The sequence below is a fragment of the Nomia melanderi genome, chromosome 12, assembly GCF_051020985.1.
Source record: "Nomia melanderi isolate GNS246 chromosome 12, iyNomMela1, whole genome shotgun sequence".
Taxonomy (NCBI): domain Eukaryota; kingdom Metazoa; phylum Arthropoda; class Insecta; order Hymenoptera; family Halictidae; genus Nomia; species Nomia melanderi.
In genome coordinates this window covers 2,608,568-2,632,658 of record NC_135010.1, presented here as the reverse complement: position 1 = coordinate 2,632,658, position 24,091 = coordinate 2,608,568, and the positions used below count along the sequence as shown (strand labels likewise).

The 24,091-nt window shown below is 30.9% G+C and overlaps 3 protein-coding genes across 9 annotated transcripts in view; all 3 read left to right on the top strand.

The window, feature by feature from the left end:
* Positions 1-9,403, top strand: part of ken (zinc finger and BTB domain-containing ken and barbie protein) — a 57,682-nt gene extending 48,279 nt beyond the window's left edge. For 5 of the 7 annotated variants that reach the window (XM_076372852.1, XM_031974802.2, XM_076372853.1 and 2 more), the window contains one exon: positions 631-4,326. In XM_076372852.1, the coding sequence (XP_076228967.1) occupies positions 631-1,092 (462 nt within the window). In that variant the 3' untranslated portion in view covers positions 1,093-4,326. Of the gene's footprint in view, positions 1-630; positions 4,327-9,201 lie in introns of those variants that run through there. The other 2 variants (XM_076372854.1, XM_031974800.2) reach the window with 2 other exon arrangements.
* Positions 9,404-9,548: 145 nt separating this feature from the next.
* LOC143175170 (apolipoprotein D-like) lies at positions 9,549-13,159 on the top strand. Its single transcript, XM_076372855.1, has 4 exons — positions 9,549-9,680; positions 10,522-10,652; positions 11,250-11,490; positions 12,467-13,159. Exons 1-4 carry the CDS (start codon positions 9,567-9,569, stop codon positions 12,902-12,904), a joined length of 924 nt encoding a protein of 307 aa, XP_076228970.1. The 5' UTR covers positions 9,549-9,566; the 3' UTR covers positions 12,905-13,159.
* A 1,971-nt stretch (positions 13,160-15,130) lies between these two features.
* Positions 15,131-19,941, top strand: LOC116426360 (apolipoprotein D). Its single transcript, XM_031975193.2, has 5 exons — positions 15,131-15,249; positions 17,174-17,290; positions 17,581-17,711; positions 18,658-18,837; positions 19,281-19,941. The coding sequence occupies exons 2-5, from the start codon at positions 17,180-17,182 to the stop codon at positions 19,423-19,425; spliced, it is 567 nt and encodes a 188-aa protein (XP_031831053.2). The 5' UTR covers positions 15,131-15,249; positions 17,174-17,179; the 3' UTR covers positions 19,426-19,941.
* Positions 19,942-24,091: the final 4,150 nt, after the last annotated feature.

Below are 24,091 nucleotides of genomic sequence, written 5' to 3'. Positions count from 1 at the left end.
TCAAAATGACCAATTTCTGATTTTTTCTTTTTGCAATGATTAAAAAGGTAACAGATGTTTCTGTGAGGAATTATTAAAGAAACTGATTTAGAAATTCGAAAACTGAATTGTAAATCAATTAAAGTCTTAATAGAAACACTCTAAAAAGTTCTATAGAGGAATTTTAAAAACTCAATTCAACTATTAATTAGTGTTAATCATATCGACAAACCAATAATTCATATAATCAATCAAAACCAAATATCCTCTTCGTAAAAAAAAGAACTTTGTTCTTAGTGAGGTGAACTTTTTCGGTAAAAACAGTGTTAACCCTTTGCACTCGAAAGTTTTTCAATGGAAATATTCAACATTTCGTGACGAGATATAGGTCATATTGTTTGAAATTAATTTAACGATAATTTATAGATAAATTAAGCAACAGAGGTGATTTATTTAAATATTTCACGTAGCAATCCAAACTTCTATTTGAAATATTATAACTTCATAACTAATTAACTTCATAGTTTGGTTGCATCGAATCATGTGGTGACTGACAGTCACCTCTCGAGTGTAAAGAGTTAAGTATGTAAGCATACGAGAAAATCATTATTTGAACTACTGAAATTTTACCGTGCTGCGTTTCTTTTACAGCAGGATAGGTCGGTGACGCCTCCAGGAGCATCGCACCGGCCACCAAGTGCGGATCCAGCGTCGGCGGCGGGCTTGGAGCCACCTTGGGGTTCTTGGGCTTTGCCACCGGCAAGGGCTCCTCCCCCACCACCGTCGGACGATCCGCCGAAATCTACCCCCGTTCGTGAATACCGGTGCAGTTATTGTGGTAAACAGTTTGGCATGTCCTGGAACTTGAAGACTCATTTGAGAGTGCATACGGGCGAGAAACCGTTCGCGTGTAGACTCTGCGTAGCCATGTTCAAGCAGAAGGCCCACCTGTTGAAGCACCTTTGTTCGGTGCATAGGGGTGTGATAGCAGCGCCCGATAACACTTTCACATGTTGTTTCTGTTCGTTGAGTTTCGACAGTCTCCAAGAACTTATCAGGCATCTGTCAGGGCCGCATAACAATCTGCTGCTCAGCAAGAATCTACATGACTAGCGACAAGGTTAAGGCCAACCGGTGCCGAAGCTCGAACGCATCTCGACCGAACTCCGGTTCCGCGTCCCGATCACCGATTCGAGCTGCCTCGAATCGTAGTCTAGACCATAATGTTACGAGTGCCTTTTGAAATTCGAATTGCAACAAGCAAGCAAGCAAGCAAGCAAGCAAGCCATTTCCAGTATTCGCTCTTCGACGCAGCATTTCTCTTTGTTGCTTTTATCGTGTAATCGTTGGTCTGGATATTGATCTCGAGATGCGAAGGCATTTACATGTCCGTTAGAGAAAGTGTGTCTCCGAATATTTCTACCTGATCTCAAACGTTTCAGTAAAGGACGTTCGATTGAAGACACTTGGAAAATTTTCGGAGAGAGCGTCATGCTGCCGGATGTTGTTTCTTCGCGAAGAAAATTCACACGCTGAGTGGTATTTATTCGTCGCGGAAATTGAAGAAAAGAAATGTACCGAATTAGAATGTTTTATTTTTAAGGAGTACACGCGCAAGCGTCGCAGAAACAATTTCTTTTCTTCAAGAAGAAACAGCATGGTGTACCGGGAGGGCCTTCCACGAAAGCGTTAGATCGTTACCACGATTCTTCAGCCGGAGGTGATCCGAGGTCGATGCCAATGACCGATTTACCAGTCTATTGTAATAAGTGATGACCAGTAATTCTGACCAAATAACATATTTCCGTATGTTGACGGTCTCCCTGAGGAAACGTTACGAGACGGGAACAAGAGAAAAGTAAAACGCGTTACGGTAACGACGAAGCGAGATCGAGTTAATTGTCACGCGTCGGATTTCGTCGGGTCCGTGAAACTGGACTCGATACGCGCGCGCGCGTTCTCGTTGCGTCTTTGCTCACCGCGGCATTGCCTCTGAACGTTTCTCGTCCGCGTCACGTGACACTGACAAGAAGACGTCTCGTTTACCTCAAGCGCGCGCAACACACGCATACTCACACACATACACACAAAATCTCACATGTAAATAATATTAATGTTAATAGTAGGAAACAAAGCGGACGGATAACGATTTATTTATTTTACACTTTGCAAAGGGACCAACCGATTTTCCACCGACTTCTGTCTTAGGTAGATATTAGGTGACCTGCCCATCAATCACCTCGAATCAATTTCGCTCGTTGGAGAGCCGAACGGTGTTAAAATTACCGCGCGGAATGTATTCGATCGGTAGCCCGACGAAAATCGAAAGACAAATCTATTGGTGTTTTCCTGTAAATCCCACGAAGAGAGGAACATTATCGGCGAATCGCGGTTCTAGGAGAAAAGGTGGCGATCATTTTTCTTTTTCCAAACTGGGTCGATGCTGTTCACCGGAACAGTCGTACGGACGTTGACAATGTTCTTCCAAGTAAAATCCTCGTCTTCCATTTTATCAGTCTAATCCCTTTTTCTCTTCTGCATCAGCCTTCCAACCACCTCACCGCGTCAGTTCAGTAATTTCGATTTGGTGTAAAACATCTTTGGTATCTCAGCGACTCGAGTGCCTTGTCAAATGGGTCCAAATTGGTCGATTGGGCAGTGATTTCATGTGTTCATAGGCTTAAGATACGTACACGTGTAAGATGACGATACGAGCTCGCTTAGGAATTGAAGGAAACGTTAATCAATTCACGTAGAATGTCTTTAAATATTACTCGAATTAATTCAAGTTTCGTTAGGGTCTAGATAGAGAACATTTTTAAGTAGTAGCTTCTTGTTTCTTTAATTCCTCTTTTATTTTTTTTTCTTTCGTTGACGCAGGACGTCATTTCTCTTTTTTAGGTAGGTATTATTACCTAAGGTGCCTTGAAGAAGGGCCTCAGCCTCTTTTTAACTCCTCGACCGTGAAAAAAAAGCATCGGAAACAAAGGGTTTCAAAGGAGCCCTACTTTTATAGGTTATGTTACATTCCACCCGGACATCCCTGTAGATGCGAAATTGCTGAAACGATCCATTCGAAAGAATTCGGTAAACGCGAATATCTGACGAACCCCAGCGAACACAGTACCTTCCCGATTAATTTCTCCCCTTCCTTTCTCGTAGCAAATTTTCCGTCTTGAAATGGTAACGGAGGCAATACATGCTGTATCGTATACGCGCGCGGACGCGAGAAGGATGGTAAAAAGAGGTTCGAGGGGTGGTGTGCGCTCTCATTAAGCCAGACAAAAAACGGCCAGCACAAAACAGTGAACGCAATGTGATACTAAATGATAATAAAGATAAAGTAATTATTATTTAGCGTGCGACGCCTCGGCGCATGGCACGAGCGCAATCCGCGGCTTTGTCAGGAAAAGGGAGGAAACCGTGGCGACCGCGAGCGGAGAATTCGTCGGGTCCGATCCTTTTTTCTGCGAGCTGCCTAAATAATTTTTAGTGACCAACGTTTCTTCGTTTCTCTCTTTTTTCAACCCTTTCTCCTAGAAATCCCCGATCCAACCCCCTCGTCCCCTCTTCTGGAGTCGTAAGTGCACTAGGGTTACGTATACAGATTATTTTATCGTTAATTAGTTACGTTTATTGCGTATGCATACACGCGCTCGCGGCCAGATGTCGGAGACGGAAGGCAGTCGTCTTTCGAAATATATATGTGGAAATAAAAATGATTTTCTCGAACGGACCTGCGGTTCAATTGTTACTCTCGACAGAATCGAACGGAGGAAATTCGTGTACGAAGAGAATATAAAATATATATGTATATATATATTTGGTTATATATACATATACATATATATATTTCTTTGACGAGCATACACACGCAACAGTTATCGTTTCTCGCGGATCTAATGGCCCATAGGCCTATAGTATGCTTCTCAGTAACGATGCAAAATGCTAGAGAACGTAGAAGAAAATTTCTTTTCCTTTTCTATTATGTAACTTATAGTGAGCGACGAAGTTTTGTTCGATATGTGCTTTAAAGTGAACAAATTATGGATTCTGAAGCACGATGTGAACACGCTCGATCGCCTGTGAGATGTTTTAGACGTGATATCGAATTATTTCTAAATTCTAAAATGGAGTTCTATGTTTCTTTCGAATAGAAAAGTACTTGTCCTTCGTTGTCATCGTGCATTTTCTTTTTGTTTCTGTACGTTGTCGTTTAAATACGTTCTGTCCTTCGGACATTTGGCCAGAGTTATGTAGATTTTAAGCATCTTCCGAGCGGAGACCGTTTCCGCGTGCTTTCTTAGTGTTCATAGGTTTACAAAAAATAAATTAATTCAAACAAGATACACGCGAGCAATAACGAATCTGCTGCCTGAAACAACATATGCCGTGGCCGTATTCCTTTCCTTTTTCTTGCTTGGCAAGTTTCCCTCTCTTTAAGTAGTTAATTAATACAAACTCGAGAGACGTTTGCAACAGAAATATTGATATAGGAGAATTTATTATTGCGGTGATCGCTCGTTTCTCATTTGCATAAAAATGTAAGAATTTTGGTTCAAAATGTTTGAACGATAATAGTTTCACTTTCTTTGCTTACTGTGCGCTAAATAATTCCATAAGCATTAAAAGCAAATAACAATTTAATTCAGTTGAAAGATATGTCTGCAAGATCTGACGGATATATTGCTTTATTTTACTTCCTGGATAATTACAGATATATAGTATTTATAACTAAACTGTGGATAATTATGCAAATATAAATTTGTAAGGTTTTGTTTATGAATATAGAGAGCAGAAGAAGAATCTTGTTAGTTTATCGAATATTTCATTAAAAAATTGAAATAAAAATGCAGTATGTTAAATAACAATGAGTACTATAAATATATAAAATATGCAGTCTGTTTACTGTATTTTATTTTTTTATTCCGAAATGTGATACTGAATCGATTAAGTTGTCAACAGTAACATTCAGTATTAAGAACTTCAATAATTTCCAGTAACTTTCTGTCATTTGCATTTTTATATATGGTTATTAAAAGTTTTAACATATACACAGAGTTTTGAGTTAGCAGGTAAAAATTATCCTGAAGAAAGCATATATTTCGACATAAATACAAGAATAAAGTAGTAAACATCTAAAATTCGTTAAGCATCTTTTAGAATTAAACTTAACAAATGGAAAATTTTAGCTTGTAATGATGTAATATATTTTTTATTGTGCTAATAGGTACAATGAAGGAACAAAAAACACTAATCGGTATAAAAATTAAATGTACATATTAAAAAACGGTTGAGAAACGTTAAAAGATTGTTAATTAAACAATGCAGCAATGAATTCAAACGTTTAAATTAAATTTATTACGTAACGCAAAAAATTAATCTAGTAAAAAAATTACGTAGTATTAATTTGTTAACTTGAGTATTTACGTCACTTTGTCAATTTATTATTATATACAAATTCATAAAAATTATTTTGTTATTTAAAAAATTACATTAATAATTAAGTTTAACATGACCAACAAAAGGATTAAACCAATTACAATTCCTTACATTTTTTACGTAGAAGAAAAATGTCATATAAGTGAAGATATTGCCAGCATTTTATGGATTTAAAGTATCAAGACAAATTTTTTTGCAATATTTAAAATATTTCTATCTCATCAATGTCTACAACAGGATTCGGTTATACCACATATAAATTTTACGTAGTCATTAGTTCAATTTAACGAGATTTCATTGCTATTTTGTGAGGTAAGTAAATTTTAATGTATAAACTGTAATAAAATAGAGAGACCTGAAATGGTTATTAAACTGACTAATTTATTTTTGATTTTATGGAACTCTTGATACAAATTTTTGCTTAAATCTCGATTTCAAAAGGTATCTAGACCACGAACACTAGAATTTGCATAAATGTCTACAGTTTAATAAAAACATACCAATTATTTAATCATTAATTACAAACTATTACTTGTCTTTTAACGTCTTTCATTATACTTGCACATAGTAAAATATCAGTCTTTTAATTTATCACACACTAAGCGAACGTATAAAATTAAAATTACTTTTGAAACCATTAGCCAACCGAATTAAAAAGTGTTTAAATGGTCGTAGAGAATTCAGTTTAGTTCAAAGAATCTTAACATTTAAAAGACCCCTCACGAGATATTTCAATTGTATTTTTCTTGCACAGTTAGTTACTAAAAACTGTTATATTACAAAACTAATAGCTGATCTATTCAATAACTTCATAAATTTTTGTATTTCCTCAATTCATTTCACATTTTTAAGCCAGGAAAAGGTATCAGAACTATGCAACCATTTAAGTGGTCAGAATCCTTGACAATATTATCAGGGAATAAACTAAAGATCATGGAAACTATCAGTGATTCAAGAATTCCGGATGAGCAGCGTTCTCCTGTAACCGTTGTTCGTTTCTGTACTTAATGAAGTGTAGCAGGCCGAAGTGTCTACTTGAAGCTAACGGTTCGATATCTTCGACGATTTCATACAAAAAGAAAACCGTGACAGGGAACCCGTTACCGGTGATCTACGTTTCAGAGCGGCGGTGTATGCTAAGCGCTTCGACGACAGTATCGATTGCATAATTGCAACGCGATAAGTAATAGTCAGTTCTTGTTTTACTCCACAGAGAACTCGGACACATTTGCCATCTACCTGTTTCATTTGTGATCATAAATACTTGCTTGCTAAAGGTCGAGGTTGCTGAAACCGGCTTCATGAATGGCTACAGGAAGAGGAATAATGCCATCAAAGGTGTGAGTTTCACAATCGTGCATTCCAAGATGGCCGGTGTGATGCACTATAATTCCACCTGTCGTAAACAAACCTTCGGAAACCAGATTTGAAGCTAGGATTACATTCAAAAGGACATAATCCATTTGAGGCTGAATATATTTCTTCGGCTACATGGAATTAGAAATTTTGGGGACGATGAGGGGACAGAACTGTTTGAACCAGGAAATAAGTACATTTTTCGGATATTTTGACAGTGTAGTGTTTTGATAAAGATTTTTTTTAATTCATGTAAAATTATAGAAATGTAGTAGAAAGTTAATGCCAAACAATTTTTTTTCAATACGAATTTTTAAGGAATTTTTTCATGAGAGCATTTGCCTGTACGAGTGGTTTCATTTTAGAAATATAGATTATATATGAAAATAAAAAGAAAGGAAGGTTATTTTTGTTTGTCGTGCTGAGATCGTTATGACGAGAAAAATCATTTTGAGAAAAATGCGTTTAAAAAAAACTTTGGCTGTCGAGATACCTATACCGTTTTGTTCAAAATATCATAACATTATCAACTTTTTAAATTTTCTTTTAAGATTGTTTTACGACGGGTTTAGATTATTAGATTATGAAAACATGAAAAAGATTTAACGGTTTGATCTTTTTCAACAGTTGACTCCTTTTAAGATTGTCTTATATTGTTTTTTAGAAAATGTATTAACATAAAATAATATTACTTACGGTACCTATTGGATTACCATATTCGAATATTTGTAAACCTTTTAATACAATTTGAATTTTTTAAGAATTTATTCATTTATATTTCTGATACAGAAATTATTTATGCAATGCAAATAAGAATCCACTTTGCCAATTTATTGTGACAAAAAGAAAATCAAATTTACTTTGAATAATCAGGAAAAAAAATTACAGATGTGCAAAAAATCATTTAAATTATTTTATTACATAATAATAATGTAATTCATTATTATTATTATTCTTTCATTCAATATAAAATTTTAAGCAGTGAATTAAATTAATATCCTAAATGATATTTAATGAAACTTTAATTGAAGTAACTAATTGTAAACTGATAAATGCTTAATTGAGTATAAATATTTATTTTCTTTTAATTCCATTACATTTTAGTTAAATGAAATATAGAATTCATTATTTGATGCCTAAAAAAATGTTTGGTGAACAAATGAATTCCTTTCATGTTTTTAAATGGAATAATGCATACATTTTTGTTAATATATGAAATTTTTATGTACGAATGATATATACTTGAAGTATTTACAAAATCCATCTGAATAAAAAAAATAGATCATTCAATCTAAAAAATTGTAGGGAGTCCTTTTTTCTTTTAGTTATCACCCTCGAATTATTTGTTGAATTCCAAATAATCTGTTCCTCTGTTCCTCTGTCTTATTTTATTTTAAAAAAATAGTCAGTACCTACTGTTGTTGTGAAAGTAGTTACTTGTAACACTTTATTTAGATTATCTTATGTAAAAAATAAAGAAATTTATTCTTTCCCTGAAATAATGTATAATATCTAATAATAAATAGTCTTAAGTAAATATATTAAATAAACATTGTTTAGTACAAATCAAAGTAATGTTTATTTGCTGTACAATACTGATTTATGTGTAGAAGGTTTTCAATAAAAATGTCTAATATTTTATTTGTTTCGTTTTTAATCGTATTCCTTTTTCTTTTAGTAATATCTTTTAATAACATATTCTTTATTTTTAATTAATTCAAATGAATTAATTACTCATGCTGAATTTCAATACGGTAATTCTTCTTCCTATTAACAAAGATGCCAGTTATCGAATCATTAATTAAAATCTTTCAGTATTTAATAAATACACTACACTTTCAAATTCATGAAGAACTCGCTAAAACAAAAATTAACGTTTATTCCAAAAAATATACCATTAACCAGTTTTAATTGCGTGCGACGAGTATACACGTCATCTTAAAACTTGAAATAATACTAATTCTTTCAACGACAAATTATTTATTTTTTCACATAAACATGTTTTACTTTGATTTTTCATTAAAATATACCCTACGTGCAATGACCTTGCATTTCACGAGTACACACTTCATTTTTTGATTTTATTGCGCGCAGAACGAGATATTTTTCAAACTAAATTCCACAGTTAACAGATTAGAACACTTTCGTTCATTCCATTATCACCCACAGAAGGTTATTTAAAATTATTCAAATGCTACCAAACCGCAACCATAACCATCGTTGAACAATATTCTCCTACCTCAACCACCAGTCTTTCAAGTTGAAGAATCGTAGCTTCTTCCACGAAGAACTCTAGAAACGGTCGTATAACCTGTGACCCAAAACTCATAGAAACATGTCGAGCCCGTTACAATTACCATACACACATATATATATATAAATATGTATATATAAAGTATATATCGTACATATACTTTTATCCAGGAAATCTTGGCATCTCATCAAATTGGCTGACACCAATCCGCTGTTCAAGGGGATTCGTCTTCATCGGTTGAAAAGTCCCGTTGCAGAGGAATTGCATAATGGAGTCTGCGTTCCCTGTTCCCCGAGTCGAGTGGCCGACGGTTACAACCTCGGCTGAACTTCTTGGCAAGAAGTCGCCGGCAACATTGACCAATGACCATCGTCTGTTGACCAGATTCTGGGGCCACGAAGAGTACCGTAAGGATATTCACGTGTAGGTAAAAAAAAAAGGAGGGGGTAGTGTCCGGTCAACGCTCCTACACTCGCCGGTTATTGTATATAAGGCAAGAGGTTCGAACCAGACTCACGGCAGATCACCAGAAGACATGATCGGGAAAATTGTTTTGGTTCTATCAACACTGGCTCTGGCCAAGGCTCAGGTGCCTAGCCTGGGTTTCTGTCCGGACTACGTACCCATGGCGAACTTTGACATGGAGAAGGTATGGATCATGATCGGTACTATTATCGGTGTACGAGTTCAATCGAATTTATTTTAATTGGCTATTAACACCAGGTTTATCGAACGCATTGAATTTTATAAAGATTATTTGGTAAATGTTTTCGTCGATTTTGATTAATATAATTGTACGAATATGTATCTTAATTGTCTTTTTCTGAACCTTTAATTTTCAAGATCTAAATGGACGAACATTCATTTTTCTGGGACCAATAGAATAAACTGTGAAATAAATGTCTATAAACCTAGTGTTAATTGGTTACATGGATTTCATGGGTTTATGTTTTTAATCGACTTCATTGTTAACGTAAATTGTAGTTTTACAATATCTTCGTTTATTACATTTATATGTAATAAACGATTTATATATATTTATTTGTTATATATTTTTAAACTACAATTTACGTTAACAATGAAGTCGATTAAGCTCGTATACATACAGCATTATCCAATAAAAACATAAACCCATGAAATCCATGTAACCAATTAACACTAGGTTTATAGACATTTATTTCACAGTTTATTCTATTGGTCCCAGAAAAATGAATGTTCGTCCATTTAGATCTTGAAAATTAAAGGTTTAATTTTACAATATCTTCGTTTATTACATTTATATGTAATAAACGATTTATATATATTTATTTGTTATATATTTTTAAATTAAACTTGAAGCATTGAAATTTTTAAACGCATTAACTGAAATTTTATTAGTCCCAAATATATGACGTGAATTGTAGTTAAATTAAATTGGCGGCAAACAGTAGGAATAGGTTTATAATAAATAATTATGTAGCTGGTAATAATTTTTTGTATTTTTATTTCAGTTTCTGGGTGTCTGGTATGAGGCTGAAAGATACTTCCAACTTACCGAAGTAGTATCACGATGTGTCATGGCGAATTATACCTTAAGCCCTGATGGTAAATTCCGTGTCAGCAATGAAGTTACAAATAGATTGTAAGTATAAATAAAAATTTACAAGTTCATGTTCCTATTTCACGCATTTTCTAATAGTAAATAAAAAACATTTAAATAAAAGAAACATGCAATGAGTTACATTTTTATTTTGCAAATAAGGTTTTAAAAGGATTGATATTTTTGATAAATATAAACAAACAACATAACATAATAATATTACTTAATATTAGCTGTGGAAAGTATAATAAATAAATTAAAATAACACTAAAACTTAACAATTAACAATTATTAATAAAAATAACAAAAACTGGATCTCATAATACAAATACAATCAATTACGTACAAGAAAAAAATAATTTCTGTTTTGAGTGTACTCAATTATTTACGTGTAAAGAAACTAGCTGTTCAGAAAATGAAAAAAATTAATAAATAGATTATAAATACAGCGTGAAGTGACGAAAGAACTACACCAACTATATAGTCTTTTGAATATATTAAAATTTACTCCTTATCTTCTTAATTTTTTTTTATTTATTTAAAACAATGCAATTGTATAATAATAATTTAATAGTTTCATTATAGTATATACTCAATAAATCAGGATTCATAATCAGCATAACTTTCTGTAATGTTCAGTACTGGTATCAAGAGGGTAGTCGAGGGTGAAATCAAGAAAGCTGCTTCCAAAGCCGAGGAAGGAAAGTTGGTCGTGAAATACACAATACCATTGACCCCAGAAACGAAATACTCCGTGCTCGAAACAGACTATGATTCCTATGCAGTTTTATGGAGCTGTTCTGGCATTGGACCATTCCACACTCAGAATGCTTGGGTCATGACAAGAGACAGAATTGCTCCAGGCCCAACCTTGCAGAAGGTAAAGTTTTCATATAAATTTTTACCTACAATTAATATACTACATTCGACATTTTCGTTATTCCGGCAGAATCTTTTAAAAATGTAGAATTACATGAAATACTTCTTTAATTTATTATTGAAATTTGTAAATTTCATTTTTAAGTGTCGGAATTTGTAATAACATGTAATGATGTTATATTATAGTGTTGCTTGTTTAAAATAATATGGTTAGAACTTTAGAACGATTTGATAGGAATTCTAATCATTAAGTAATTTTTTCAAAATAACATACAAATGTTCATTATTCAGGAATTAATTTCAAAAATTTTGAATACCGATTTTCAGTATATTGTTGTACATGAAAATGTTACTATATTACCGAAAATTATAATTATAGTTACAAATATTTATATAAACTAGATATCAAACTAACAGTTTTGTTTCAATATGCAAACAATATTAAAAAGCATCATTCCATTATCTCTTTTCGCTTACCATCTATTAAAATTGTAATAGAAATTACTGCCTTGATTACTTTTATTTCATTTCCTTAATTAATACTTTTTTAAAGTAATCATTTAATGAAGTGTACTATCTCTGATTTTTCCATAGATTTATATTACTATTATTTATGAATCATAAATGTTATAAATATTGCAAAATTGTGACAATAACACGATACGGTATTATACATATAATAGACATTTAAGAATTTCGAAGTATCGCTGAAGTCTTTTTTTGAATCTTAGAACACCTGTATCAATGGAATATACCAATTAATTGAAGTCTACAGTAATTTATATATTTATATTATTCCAGAATAATCGAAAATTACAGATATTTTAAAATTTTACTAATAAATAAAAATAAAAAGAAATTATACTTATAAATTATCCTCAACTTTCATATTTTAATTTATAAATCTAATTTGAGTAATTAAAACTTTTTACTACTACATTCTTTGCTATTCTAAACTATAATTCTTTCTTAAACAGGCCTACTCAGTTCTGGACAAGTATAAGATCTCCAGGACGTTCTTCGTTAAGACAGATCAAGATGACTGTGCTTATTTAGACACAAAACCGACGAAACCAGAAGAAGCAGAACCCCCAAAAGAAGAAGCAACGCCTCAAAAAGAAGAAGCTCCTCAAAAAAATCCAGAAAATGTTAGATCTGCGGTCGTACCGGATGCTCCAGCACTGATAAAAGAATTGGGAGTTTTTAAAGCGGACAAAGAAGAAGTGCCGATTATTCCTGGTGTTGAAAATCTGAAAAATGTCAACACAGTTCCCGAACATATTTTAGTTGTCGCTGATTCCTTGAAGGAAGACATGCTTATGGATAGTACAAAAACAGCAGAAGAGAAAAAACCAAGCGATCCTGTAAACGAGGTGACCCCGGAGATCGCGAAGGAAGCGAAAGAGACTGCCTAAAAAAAGTATTACCAATCGTGTTTCGACTCAACCCATTGATGAAAACTCGTGTAGATCGTATTACGATTAGTTTAGTAGCCTCGGGCTCGCAGCGGTTTTTCTCGTTGAAACCAGTCTCGCCCGAGAACCACGATCATTATTCATCATTCCTTCGCAAATTATCATTTTCATGAATCAATGGAGGGATTGGGGCTTGTTTGTTTTTTAATCATGTACAAATGTGAAAAAAAAAGAAAAGTTAAATAAATTGTTACATAAAACGTTTACATGATGGTCTTGTGAATTTCCTGTTCCTGTATTTATATAACTATTGTTATCTTTGCATTCAAGTATTTAAGGAGGGAGCGCAAATGTACTGAAAAATGTTACAGTATTTAAATGATAAACATTTATTACAGTATGTTATATGTATACTAAGATTCTATTAAATTATTATTATAACATGTTATTAATACACTAAAGTTTAATATAAGATAAATAATTAATTATAATCAGTTAGGAAATTTATTCTGATTTATGAAAATTGGTATCGAAGTAAATAATAGTACAATTTCAAAGTATCAAGTGGAAAATAAAAGTGAAAACAGATACTATTGAAATAATTATCAATTTGGGATAATGAATATTTCTAATGCGTGTATCTAGAAATTTTTGGAAGATTATAATGATATTTCACATCTTTGTACGCAAATATATTATAGGCATGACAAAGCTATTAGAAAACATATAGTCGTAATCAATGACGATGCGAAATATTATATGTGCAACAAGTTATATCACATTACATCAATCAAGAGTAATTATTAATTGCGTACGGAACGATTAACTTTAATTAAATAGGTTGTTTTATTCTTCGTTAAGATAGTATACGTAATATGTTAATTTAATATCAATTTATACTTAATATTAATTTATAAAATAATAATAACTAACACAAATTCAATGTTTTAAAAATCGGAAAATGACCACAATTATAATAAAACAGAAGAAAATGTTGAAACAGACAATTGTCAAAAATTAATTTTTAACTAAAAAATTAGTAGGACAAGAAAAGATCCAATGAGGATTAAATTCACAACTTATCAAGAAATGCGAATTTTTGTATCTCCATCTATAAATGTTAATAAAATTATTAAAATTAGGAATATGATTACCTTGCATCATAAAACGATACGTAATTACTAATAAAAGGATATTATAATTTCCGGTCATCTTGATTTTTACAAGGATTTCCTCATTGCTGTTATATTACAGGTGGTAGGCTACAGGCTACTCTGCCATCAACTGGCGAAAAAGACTCAAACGAATAAGGAATGAAAAAATAACCAAAACTTCTGAATAACGGGATTCACAGCCAAAAACAATCATTCTTATAACTCTCACTCACCATTTGATTTCACATAGTAAACTATAAAATTCGATATTTAATATTATACTCAGTATAACTCATAAATTTGAGAAGTATTAAAATAAAATAGCTTTGTTCCTCAAACGTATGATTTCTCTTTGAGTTAATTCCACAAAATATCGTCTCTATCCCATCGTCAAATATTAAAATATTTCTAGTGAAAAACTACTGAGTGCAAAGGGTTAAACCTTTATCTTATAATATAGAATTATACTCATTCTAGAGATCAATAAATATCATATTGTTCATTTCTTTTATATCGAAATACGATGCCATTTCTTTATTCTTAACATTATACCTAAACCAAATCTAAATTTACAATAAACACGGATTTCCTTTTCCTTCTACCAAATTAGTAAGGACAGATTAGCTGTAATCAATGCAGTTGCAAAGGAAACGACAAAATAAAGAGTTAACTTCGTTTAACTTAACAAATACATAAATAAAATTATTTACTTCCATTTCTTGTAGCGATTATCAATTAGTCTTGTAGCGATTATACAATAAAATAAAAAAGATTTCTAAGGCTTCGTTTAACTTCTATAACGCCAACATATAAATTAATAAATCAGTTTATTTTTAATTCAAATAATTTTCACGACTAAAATAGAAACAAGTGTACATTGATTTTGATAATTTTAGTGTTGTTCGTTTAAGAGACGCTAAAGGACTGGTCCACAGACAATTAGCCGGCAGTAAATCTGAATCGAAGACCCGGGTTTTTTGAACTTGAAATGTACCGTTAGTGACCCACTAACTGACAGAAATTTTTCGAACGCATCCAGTCAGCCTTCAAGAGTTCGTCCGCGTAAGTGGAAGGTGTACGGAACGGGAAGACCAGTCGCCAGCAGACGGTCACCGCGTGAGAAGTGTAACAGTCAACCCTGGACCAGTTTCGAGTCGTCGACTTTCTGTGTGTACAACGATTATCAATTCGGTACGTGATCCATTATCAATTCCATTCAATTTGCAATTCATTTTTGTAGTCGTCTCTTGGTACGGTCGGAGTTCATAGAGCCATTTGAAACTCTGAATACGTGATACTCAAGATTATAGCCGACTTATGAATAACTAATGTGCCAAGTGTAACGTCTGCAAAGGTATTCGTATTCTTATAAGATGTAAGGAGGAAACATTGTCTGAAAAGTGTGACAATGTACTGACTGTATTCAGTCGCAAGAATATTTTTCTTTTCTCTTTAATAGCGGGAGTACCGATGATTAATAAATGTATTTTTCTATCGAGATCATAACGAGAATATGTTCCTGAAGATGTATAAATTAATAAAGCGAATATTATAATCGTTTACATTAATTGAAATTAATTTTTCAGTAAAATTTGATTTAATAGAGACTAATTGTTTTGAAATGATTTTAGTTGAATAGTTTAGCTGTCAAATGCGCAGTTACTGAAATTAAATTTATTTAATTTTTTAGTAGTGATATGTAAATGTTTAAATATTAGTCTATTCTGCAAACTAATTTATGATACGTATAAGTTAGTTTATTTAATTAGTTTAAATAATAATACAGTTATTCTGTTCAGCTTAAGAAGATTCAAATTTTCTTTCCATAATAAAAATATTTCCTTTTGATTTTCCTAATGGTTGTTCAAAATGATTATTAATTTTTGTTAAAATTTTCTTATATTGTTACATAAGAAAATAAGAATGTTACTAAAATATTATATATTTTCTAAAAATCTACTTCGACGATACAATTCTATATTAATAAAATAGTATTTTATTGATATTTTATTATAGTCCTTTATATTTACTGTAAATATGATTTTCCTTTATAATGAAATATTCGTTAATAATGGCGTTCTAATAAAATCTATTTCAAACCAGAAGTGTATTTATGTTTTTTATATAATGCATGATGCACACAAATGACTAGGATATTATAAAATTAATACTATTGGAAATAATATTCACTATTACCATTATAAATTTGTTGTACCAACATTCACAAATAACGGTGAGTATGCAATGCTGTGATAACTGCATCGCAACTATAGCTTTGGAGACCGAAAGGTAACTGTTCTTTTGAAAGGCGTTTTAATACAAAACTGTGGTCGTATTTTTTACACAGACAGTTGAAAACATTCACAGAAATTATTTATGACTAGTTATTACATAGCTGTCACTGTTATTTTAAGTAACAAATTCCTATTTGTTGAAGTAGAATTCATTTTAAGTCATAAGTTAAATACAGATCGTTTGTGATTGAAATAATTTAGTAAAAAGAGAAAAAGAATAATTATTTAAATTATATACCAAAAAGGACGATATATTTTTAAAAGTATTGTTTTAATTTTAATTTCTTACTTATTATGATAATTCATTGAAGAAATGGGTTTTACAAACACATTGAAGATAATGACCTTATTACTCACAAATTAAATTAGTATTTAATTCAAATAACTTTATCAAGTAACTTTAATATAATTTTTAGTCACTCCAAAACATTTAATACAAGTTTTTGTTATTTCATTAAATTGAAGCAACCCATTGTATACATTATTGAAAATAAAGTACACGCATAGAAAGTTTATATAGTTTTTGCCAATCAAACTAGAACGTAGGTACATTTAAAATCTTCTTATGTTAATAATTTACTATCCATTTCATAATTAATGTTAATTAACAAAAAAAAATTAAAAATGCAAAAGGCAATATAATAACAATTTTACAACTAAACTAAGAAATTTACAAACTTTCCACATAAAGTGTTACCAACATTTGTATAAACATTCAATAAACTAATACTTCTGTGAATATACATCTCATATTATTAATTTATAAAATAAAATATCTGAAACAGATTTGTAATAACTAATTCTAGCTTATCTGTTTCTAGAATAAAATGTTACGGGCCTGTCTAATTCTAATCGTTGTGATGGGAGCAGCGGCGCAGGTGCCATTTTTAGGCACTTGTCCTAATTTGGAAACCATGCCGAACTTCGACATAAATAAGGTGTGTATAATAAACATACAGTTTAACGAGCAGCTAAAATTAATTGAGAGGAGTTAGCTCAGAATAGATTTCTTTCGTTCACCTGTGTTATTGACTTACTTATGAGGGTACGCAACCTGCACTTAGAAAGTTGCCCTCAATGGGACACTGATATACATCCGACATAATGAGACATACACGGGGCATTTCCAAAGACATTTATTCCAACTTTCTTGGAGGCGTGCTGAATTCTTTCCAATCTTTCCGTCGCATCATTTTGATAAACGTGTACGGATTAACTTGTTTTCTAGTATACAGGGAAATGGTATGAAGTGGAGAGGTACTTCGCTCTTTTCGAATTCGGTGGGAAGTGCGTGACCGCAAACTACAGCCAAGGTGAAAACGGATCGATAAAAATCTTGAATAAACAGATATCTGCCCTGTAAGTAGAATTCGTTCATGCTTTCTACACGCAATTGTTTCTGTGAAATCCTCAACTTCATATGTTTTATTCATTTTTTAACGTAAATATCTGTGATTGATTATTTTTAAACGATGACGAATATACTCAACGAACACAGAGTAGGTACATGTGTTCAACAAATTAACATAAATTATAACAAAATAATAAATTTTTCATTTTTAAGAAAATGTATATTCTCATTCTTTAAAGATTCATTAATATTATTTATAGAATTTATGATGTGATTAATTTATAAACAAACAAATAATCGGTATTTCGAATTAAACATATTTTTATATTAAATAATTAAATATTTGGCGAAGAGAAATTAAAGATTGAAAATTTAATTTGTTTTCATAGAACAAAATGATACTCTGATCGGTGTAAATTACCGACTGAAGCAGTTAAATATATCATTTGTTTTGTTTATTAACGTAATTCTTGCGTTTTGTTTATTAATATTTATCAAACCATAGTTTTATTTAACCACTTAGGGTTTCTTACAATTTTTTCCATATATTTAATCTTAATGTCTTATTTTACTTTTATATTAATGACTATAAATAAAATCATTCTAATGCTAATTATTCCTTTATTTTGTTTAATATTGCTTAGTACAAGTAGATTGATACCGATACAAATACAAGTCAATCTAATCGAAATGTAATTCCGATCAATTTATATTCATCACAATAGTTTTAATTGAAAAATCAGGTGATTAGACTTTGAAAATGAATTAAATAGAAATTCTATCAATCTCTTTGCAATAATAAACAAAGGGTTTTTAAAATGATGCATCGTGGATTTAGAGTAAAATTCTTGAAACTATGATGTGAAAGCAACCTTATTAAATCCATTTTATTAAACATTTATATTGAATATGAAAATCATTCTAATGGTAATACATATTTTACATTTGTAATAGGACCGGAGTTTCTTCGAGCATCGAGGGAATTGGAAGGTTAATCGGTAGGATGGAAGATCCTAAATTAATTGTCACGTTCCCGTCTTTGCCTCTACCTTTAGATGCACCTTACTGGATTCTTGACACTGACTATAAAACTTATGCAGTAGTATGGAGTTGCTCCAACTTCGGTGTATTCAGGTAAATCTATAATACAATGAAGAAATGTAAAATTCTATTATAACATTATACATACTCCATCTATTTTATTATATATACTCTTCTTCAATACAGACAGAAATTTCATATTTTTTATAATCATATACACATAAATAGACTACATATTTTATAAACATTTAACATACGAAAATATTTACACAAAATGTATTTAAATGCAAAACTTGTAACTATTAATAGTTTCACTCTCTTCTAATTGTAATAATATTAAAACATACAAATTATTATTTCATTATTTCAAATATCGTAGTATTAATAGCAAACATCGTAAAAGTGTGGCACTATTTAATCATATTGTTATAATACGTAAATAATATCGAGTGACTAATTTAAAAAATGTTTTAATTGCGTAACAAATAATACATGCTTAACTCATCGATAATAACTATCATAATGTTACATTTCAGTGTACGAAATGCTTGGATCCTGACGAGAGAACCCAAACCGCCAGTTTCTGTTTTGGAAAAAGCTTATCAAGTAATAGATAAAAATAGTATAAGTAGGGCATACTTCATTCGCACTGATCAGAAAAATTGTCCAGAAGGAAATTAAAGTATAAAATATTGTAAAATATTGCAGTGTGTGTGGCAAAAATATTCTTGTCTTTCGTTGTTGTGATGTCAGCAAAGATTTATGGGATAGGACTTTTTTAAAACTTCATAGATTGTAAAGATTGCTCAAGCAGATTCACAATCTCTCACTACTAATGGTGTTTCGTAATTTATATTAAATAATATTTATTGCTTGTATACTTTCAATAATATTAAGTAATTTATGATTTGTTTTATCATACATCGATAAAATCGACTGTAGCGATAGATGAAAAGGCTTACACGTCTTATTTATTTTATCGTAAAGCTTCCAGTAGTTAATTTCTTTTGCATAAAGTATTTAACGTTAAGTGATACATTTACATCAGTCTATAAATTCATTTTATTAGAGGCTTTGCGAAACTTCAATAACATAATTTTACATGTAGAAATATAAATGAAGCTGTACTTAACTGCATGCTTCACATATAGTGATTTTAGATATTTAATATACATTGCGTTAAATTATTTTGTTATATTTATAATATTTATTTATTTATTGTACTATATAATGCTCTGGAAAACTACAAAATGTATGTTAATAAATCAAATTATTAAAATTTTACTGATACGTCTATACTTTAATTTTTAAATAATAAAGTGAATTTTAAATGTTATGATCAAAAATGGACGTTTGAAATAAACCAAAATACAAAACTTCAAATTTAGTTCAAAGATGTATTTATACATTTCTTAGTATAAAATGAAATATTATTTAAGTACCTACTTCTAACCAAGTGAACATATACACCTATACGATCTGTGTATTCTCTGTACACGTATTAATATATATCAATCATAATTAATATATGTGAAGAATAAATATAAACAGACTAGAAACAAAACAAAGGATAAACATATATTTCAATATGAATATACACTGTACTTAATCCTAAAAACCTGTCAAATTCGATTGGGTTAAAATATTATATACAACTCCCTTTCAGATAGAAACAATATTTGCTAATACGATTTTTGACGAGCCGATAGTTAAGATCTAAAATTTTGCAAAAGAATATTTTATCATTTTAGTATCTCTCAGTTGTTTTCATGTATAAATTGTACTTAAACATAGCAAATACACATCGATCATCACTTTCATTTGGTTGCAACAATTACTTTTTCCTAGAGGTATTAGACTCTGCCATATAGAAAAGATTATTACTCAAACAAAAAGAAAAATATGCTTTTGTTTATTTATTATTATTTAAATGTTTTTAATCCGTTACCAGTAAATATTAATAACAATTAGCATTATCTATCAGAATTTTTAAGCTCTTCGAATTATATTGTATAAGAGATAAAATTTACAATGAAACTGTGACAATGTTTCTGAGGAAATATTGTCTTAATAGAATCAGGTTTGGACTTATTATCAGTTCAGTAAGCAAATGTTCTATATTTATTAATAATATTTTCATTATGTTACTTCGAAATTGTAAGAATGCCATCTTTCAACGAAAAGAAATGTCAGACCTTACACATAAATGTAAATGACTGCTTAATAGTTAACAATCAACAATTCTACCATAAGATCCGATATACCGCATGCAAGCATGTGTGTTTTTAATTTGCAAAGAAAACTTTACATTTGTCGATTTTGCCAACTTCAATCATTGGTTCGAATGTAATTCTTAAATTTGTCACTTTTAATCATAGAGGACATATCGTAATGTTTGCTTTTTCTACACAATCGGTATTTCACTTTATCGAACACGAGGGCCCATAAGAAATCCAGTTTATTCCGTATCTCGTCGATAATAAAAGTACCAATTTTCATCAATGATAAAGGTAAAAAGAATACTTTATCGACTTTCTTGGACGAAGTCAACTACCTTACCGATCTCAGCAAAAATAGAGTTCTCCTTTCATGATTGTCAATACAGACTTAAACTACAATATGTATGTATAAGGATTGCCAGTTAGTTGAAAAAATAAAAATAATATTAATCCGTTGCTCTATGATTTATTTCGTAACAATGATCGATACAACAATTTCATCAGTAATAATTTATTAGGAAAAGAACAAATTTTTATGCTTACTTTACTTCTACGTTTACTCCAAAGGTTAACGATTGACTATAGATAATATTTAATAATAATATTTAATAATAGTAAGATTTAATTTATATTTTAAAGAAAGTAAATAACATTTAGATTTTCCAAATTCAGTTTAAAATTTTCGCCATGAATCTGACACGATATTATAGGTCAAGGCGATAAAAGAGAAACGTAAAGAATGTAGTGATTAAAAAATATTCTTTAACTATATTTGTAGGTCAATGTAAATATATTTTATATACGAGTTACGTAAATTTGTCTTACGGTTAGAGACTTTAACGATTTAAAAAGTAGTTCCATGTCTTATATAGTTTCTAGTTTCAATTGCGGTTGCTCAATTTGCGACCACACAAAGTTGTCTCAATATTAAATAAGAAAAGCTGCAGTTTTCGAAGCTATATACAATTATTACATAGACGCACTATTATCTCCTAGTGGATATTGTTAGAATATTGTTAGATTCAAATCAGAATTATTTTACGCTCTTGTATAAGATTTCTCATTAAATCATGGAATTATTGTATCTGTAAACTATACTTTAATTATATAATTACTTAAATACTTCATTATATAAGTAACTATTATATAAGTAAGTTAATCCTGTTTTATTTGAAAGTAACGTTTCAAGAAAAAGTATTTTAAAGTATTGGTTAATCAACTGAACCTATTATATTAATGTTTAATGATACAAAAATTGACATTAGAATATACAATTTAAACTCTCCAATTATGAAGGAAGAAAATTTCAATTTTTCTACGTCAAGAAATTATTTTGTTTTAATATTTACATTGAACTGATCCAACAAAGAGAAACTCTGATGTGTACCGTTAGATGTCGAGCTAATAGTTGGAAATCCCTAGTGCATTAAAACAGAAACCTGTAGGTCGATAAAAATACACAAAACAGTTTGCATCAGTTTTTGAGTATTTAATTTTAAAATCACTTGCATATTATGGTCTCAAAATTTCATAGTGATCTAAAATAATTAAATAAGAAAAATTGTACACTACTTTAAGTGTAATCTAAACTTATCTTTTACATTTTTTACACGCTTTATTACTATTTTTCAGAATTACCGATTACTGATTTTTTCATTCTGTGATTATTAAAAAGATAACAGATGTTTGTTTGAGAAATTATTAAAGAAATTGATTTAGTAATACGCAAACTGAATTGTAAATGAATTAAAGTTTCAACATTCTTGGAGTTTCTATAGAGAAATTTTAAAAAGTCAATTTAACTGCTCGGTAGTTTTACTGTTAATAAAGATAAACACACCTTTCACAATATTAAAGTAAAAAGATTTATTATTTCTTTTGTGGTTTCAAAAAAAAATATTTTAGTTTTGAATTGTTATGAATTATTTAATAAAAATGAAATTGCTATAGAAGTACATATTATATTATGCAAAATATAATTTTTTTCACGTATTTATTAATAACTACAATTGAAAGCATGAGGCTAGTCTTATACAGAAGATTCTAATATTGCATAATGAGTATAACGCTCTATAACAATATAGTACTTATTATATTATTATAATAAATATATATAATAAGTAAAATATGTACGTATAATAAAATTTATTATATAACCGTCGCTTATATTATATTTCAAGGCGGACATTGACATGAAATAAAAATAATTCTTCCTTTAGCAAAGATATTGTTTCTCATAAAGAGTGTTGAAAATGAATTCAAGCAGGTGAATCGTTTAATACAAAAAATTAGTCTCTTTAAAATTGAAATATTAAATAAGAACAAAAAATTATAAAATCTCCATAGAGTCGGTAAAAGTATTTTACGTCATGGGAAAGGCCAATATTATAAAAAAGAAACTCAACAAATAACCGTTGTGCAGAATTTTAGTGTCATCACCATATCGCATCATGAATGAAGATCGATACATTACACTAAATGTAAGTACAATACGAACGGACATATGAATGGCAACATTTGTCACGGCAATGGAACAAGCCCATAAAAATACGCAGTGATTTTCACACGAGACCGCGCCGGAAGACCACGTTAAACGCAAGCTTGGGTAAATAACTTTCGCCTCGCGCTGCCATTTTCTCCCACGTTAAAAATGCAGGAAATGGGCACGGGCGCGATAAATCGAGCGTGAATTAACGAAAACACCGCGACACAATACTGTTAAATTAAACAAATGACGCGGTAAGGGTGCGACCGTGTCCCTAATGCGGCCAGTCACGTGTCATCTCTGCAAACAGACACGATTCAATTGCCGGACCTGCAGGATATGTCATCAGCGGTGCATTGTGGGTCGCGGAGAGTAGAAGGATCCCACGAGTCGTCCCATGAAAACGGAACCACGCGAAAAAAAGGGGGCGTATAAATATCTCCTGCCACGGACACGCCGCCTAACCGCGCTTAATTGATACATTTTTCTCGCTGAACGCACCCTTTCGAGCGAATGGTGTGGTCTCGAACTAACGACGTCTTTTGAGCATCAATCTGAAGACATCGAGATGAGAAACTATCGGTCATTCAGTGAAAAAGGCGTAAAATATGCCTCTTTGCCAGCACATTAGTTGGTTGTAAGA

Excerpts from the sequence above, each read along its gene's own strand:
- LOC143175170 (XM_076372855.1), top strand. The coding sequence starts at position 9,567 with ATGATCGGGAAAATTGTTTTGGTTCTATCAACACTGGCTCTGGCCAAG. Across the intron at positions 10,653-11,249 it reads AATGAAGTTACAAATAGATT|TACTGGTATCAAGAGGGTAG; the intron begins GTAAGTATAAAT and ends TGTAATGTTCAG. Across the intron at positions 11,491-12,466 it reads CAGGCCCAACCTTGCAGAAG|GCCTACTCAGTTCTGGACAA; the intron begins GTAAAGTTTTCA and ends TTTCTTAAACAG.
- LOC116426360 (XM_031975193.2), top strand. The coding sequence starts at position 17,180 with ATGTTACGGGCCTGTCTAATTCTAATCGTTGTGATGGGAGCAGCGGCG. Across the intron at positions 17,291-17,580 it reads CGAACTTCGACATAAATAAG|TATACAGGGAAATGGTATGA; the intron begins GTGTGTATAATA and ends CTTGTTTTCTAG. Across the intron at positions 17,712-18,657 it reads AATAAACAGATATCTGCCCT|GACCGGAGTTTCTTCGAGCA; the intron begins GTAAGTAGAATT and ends CATTTGTAATAG.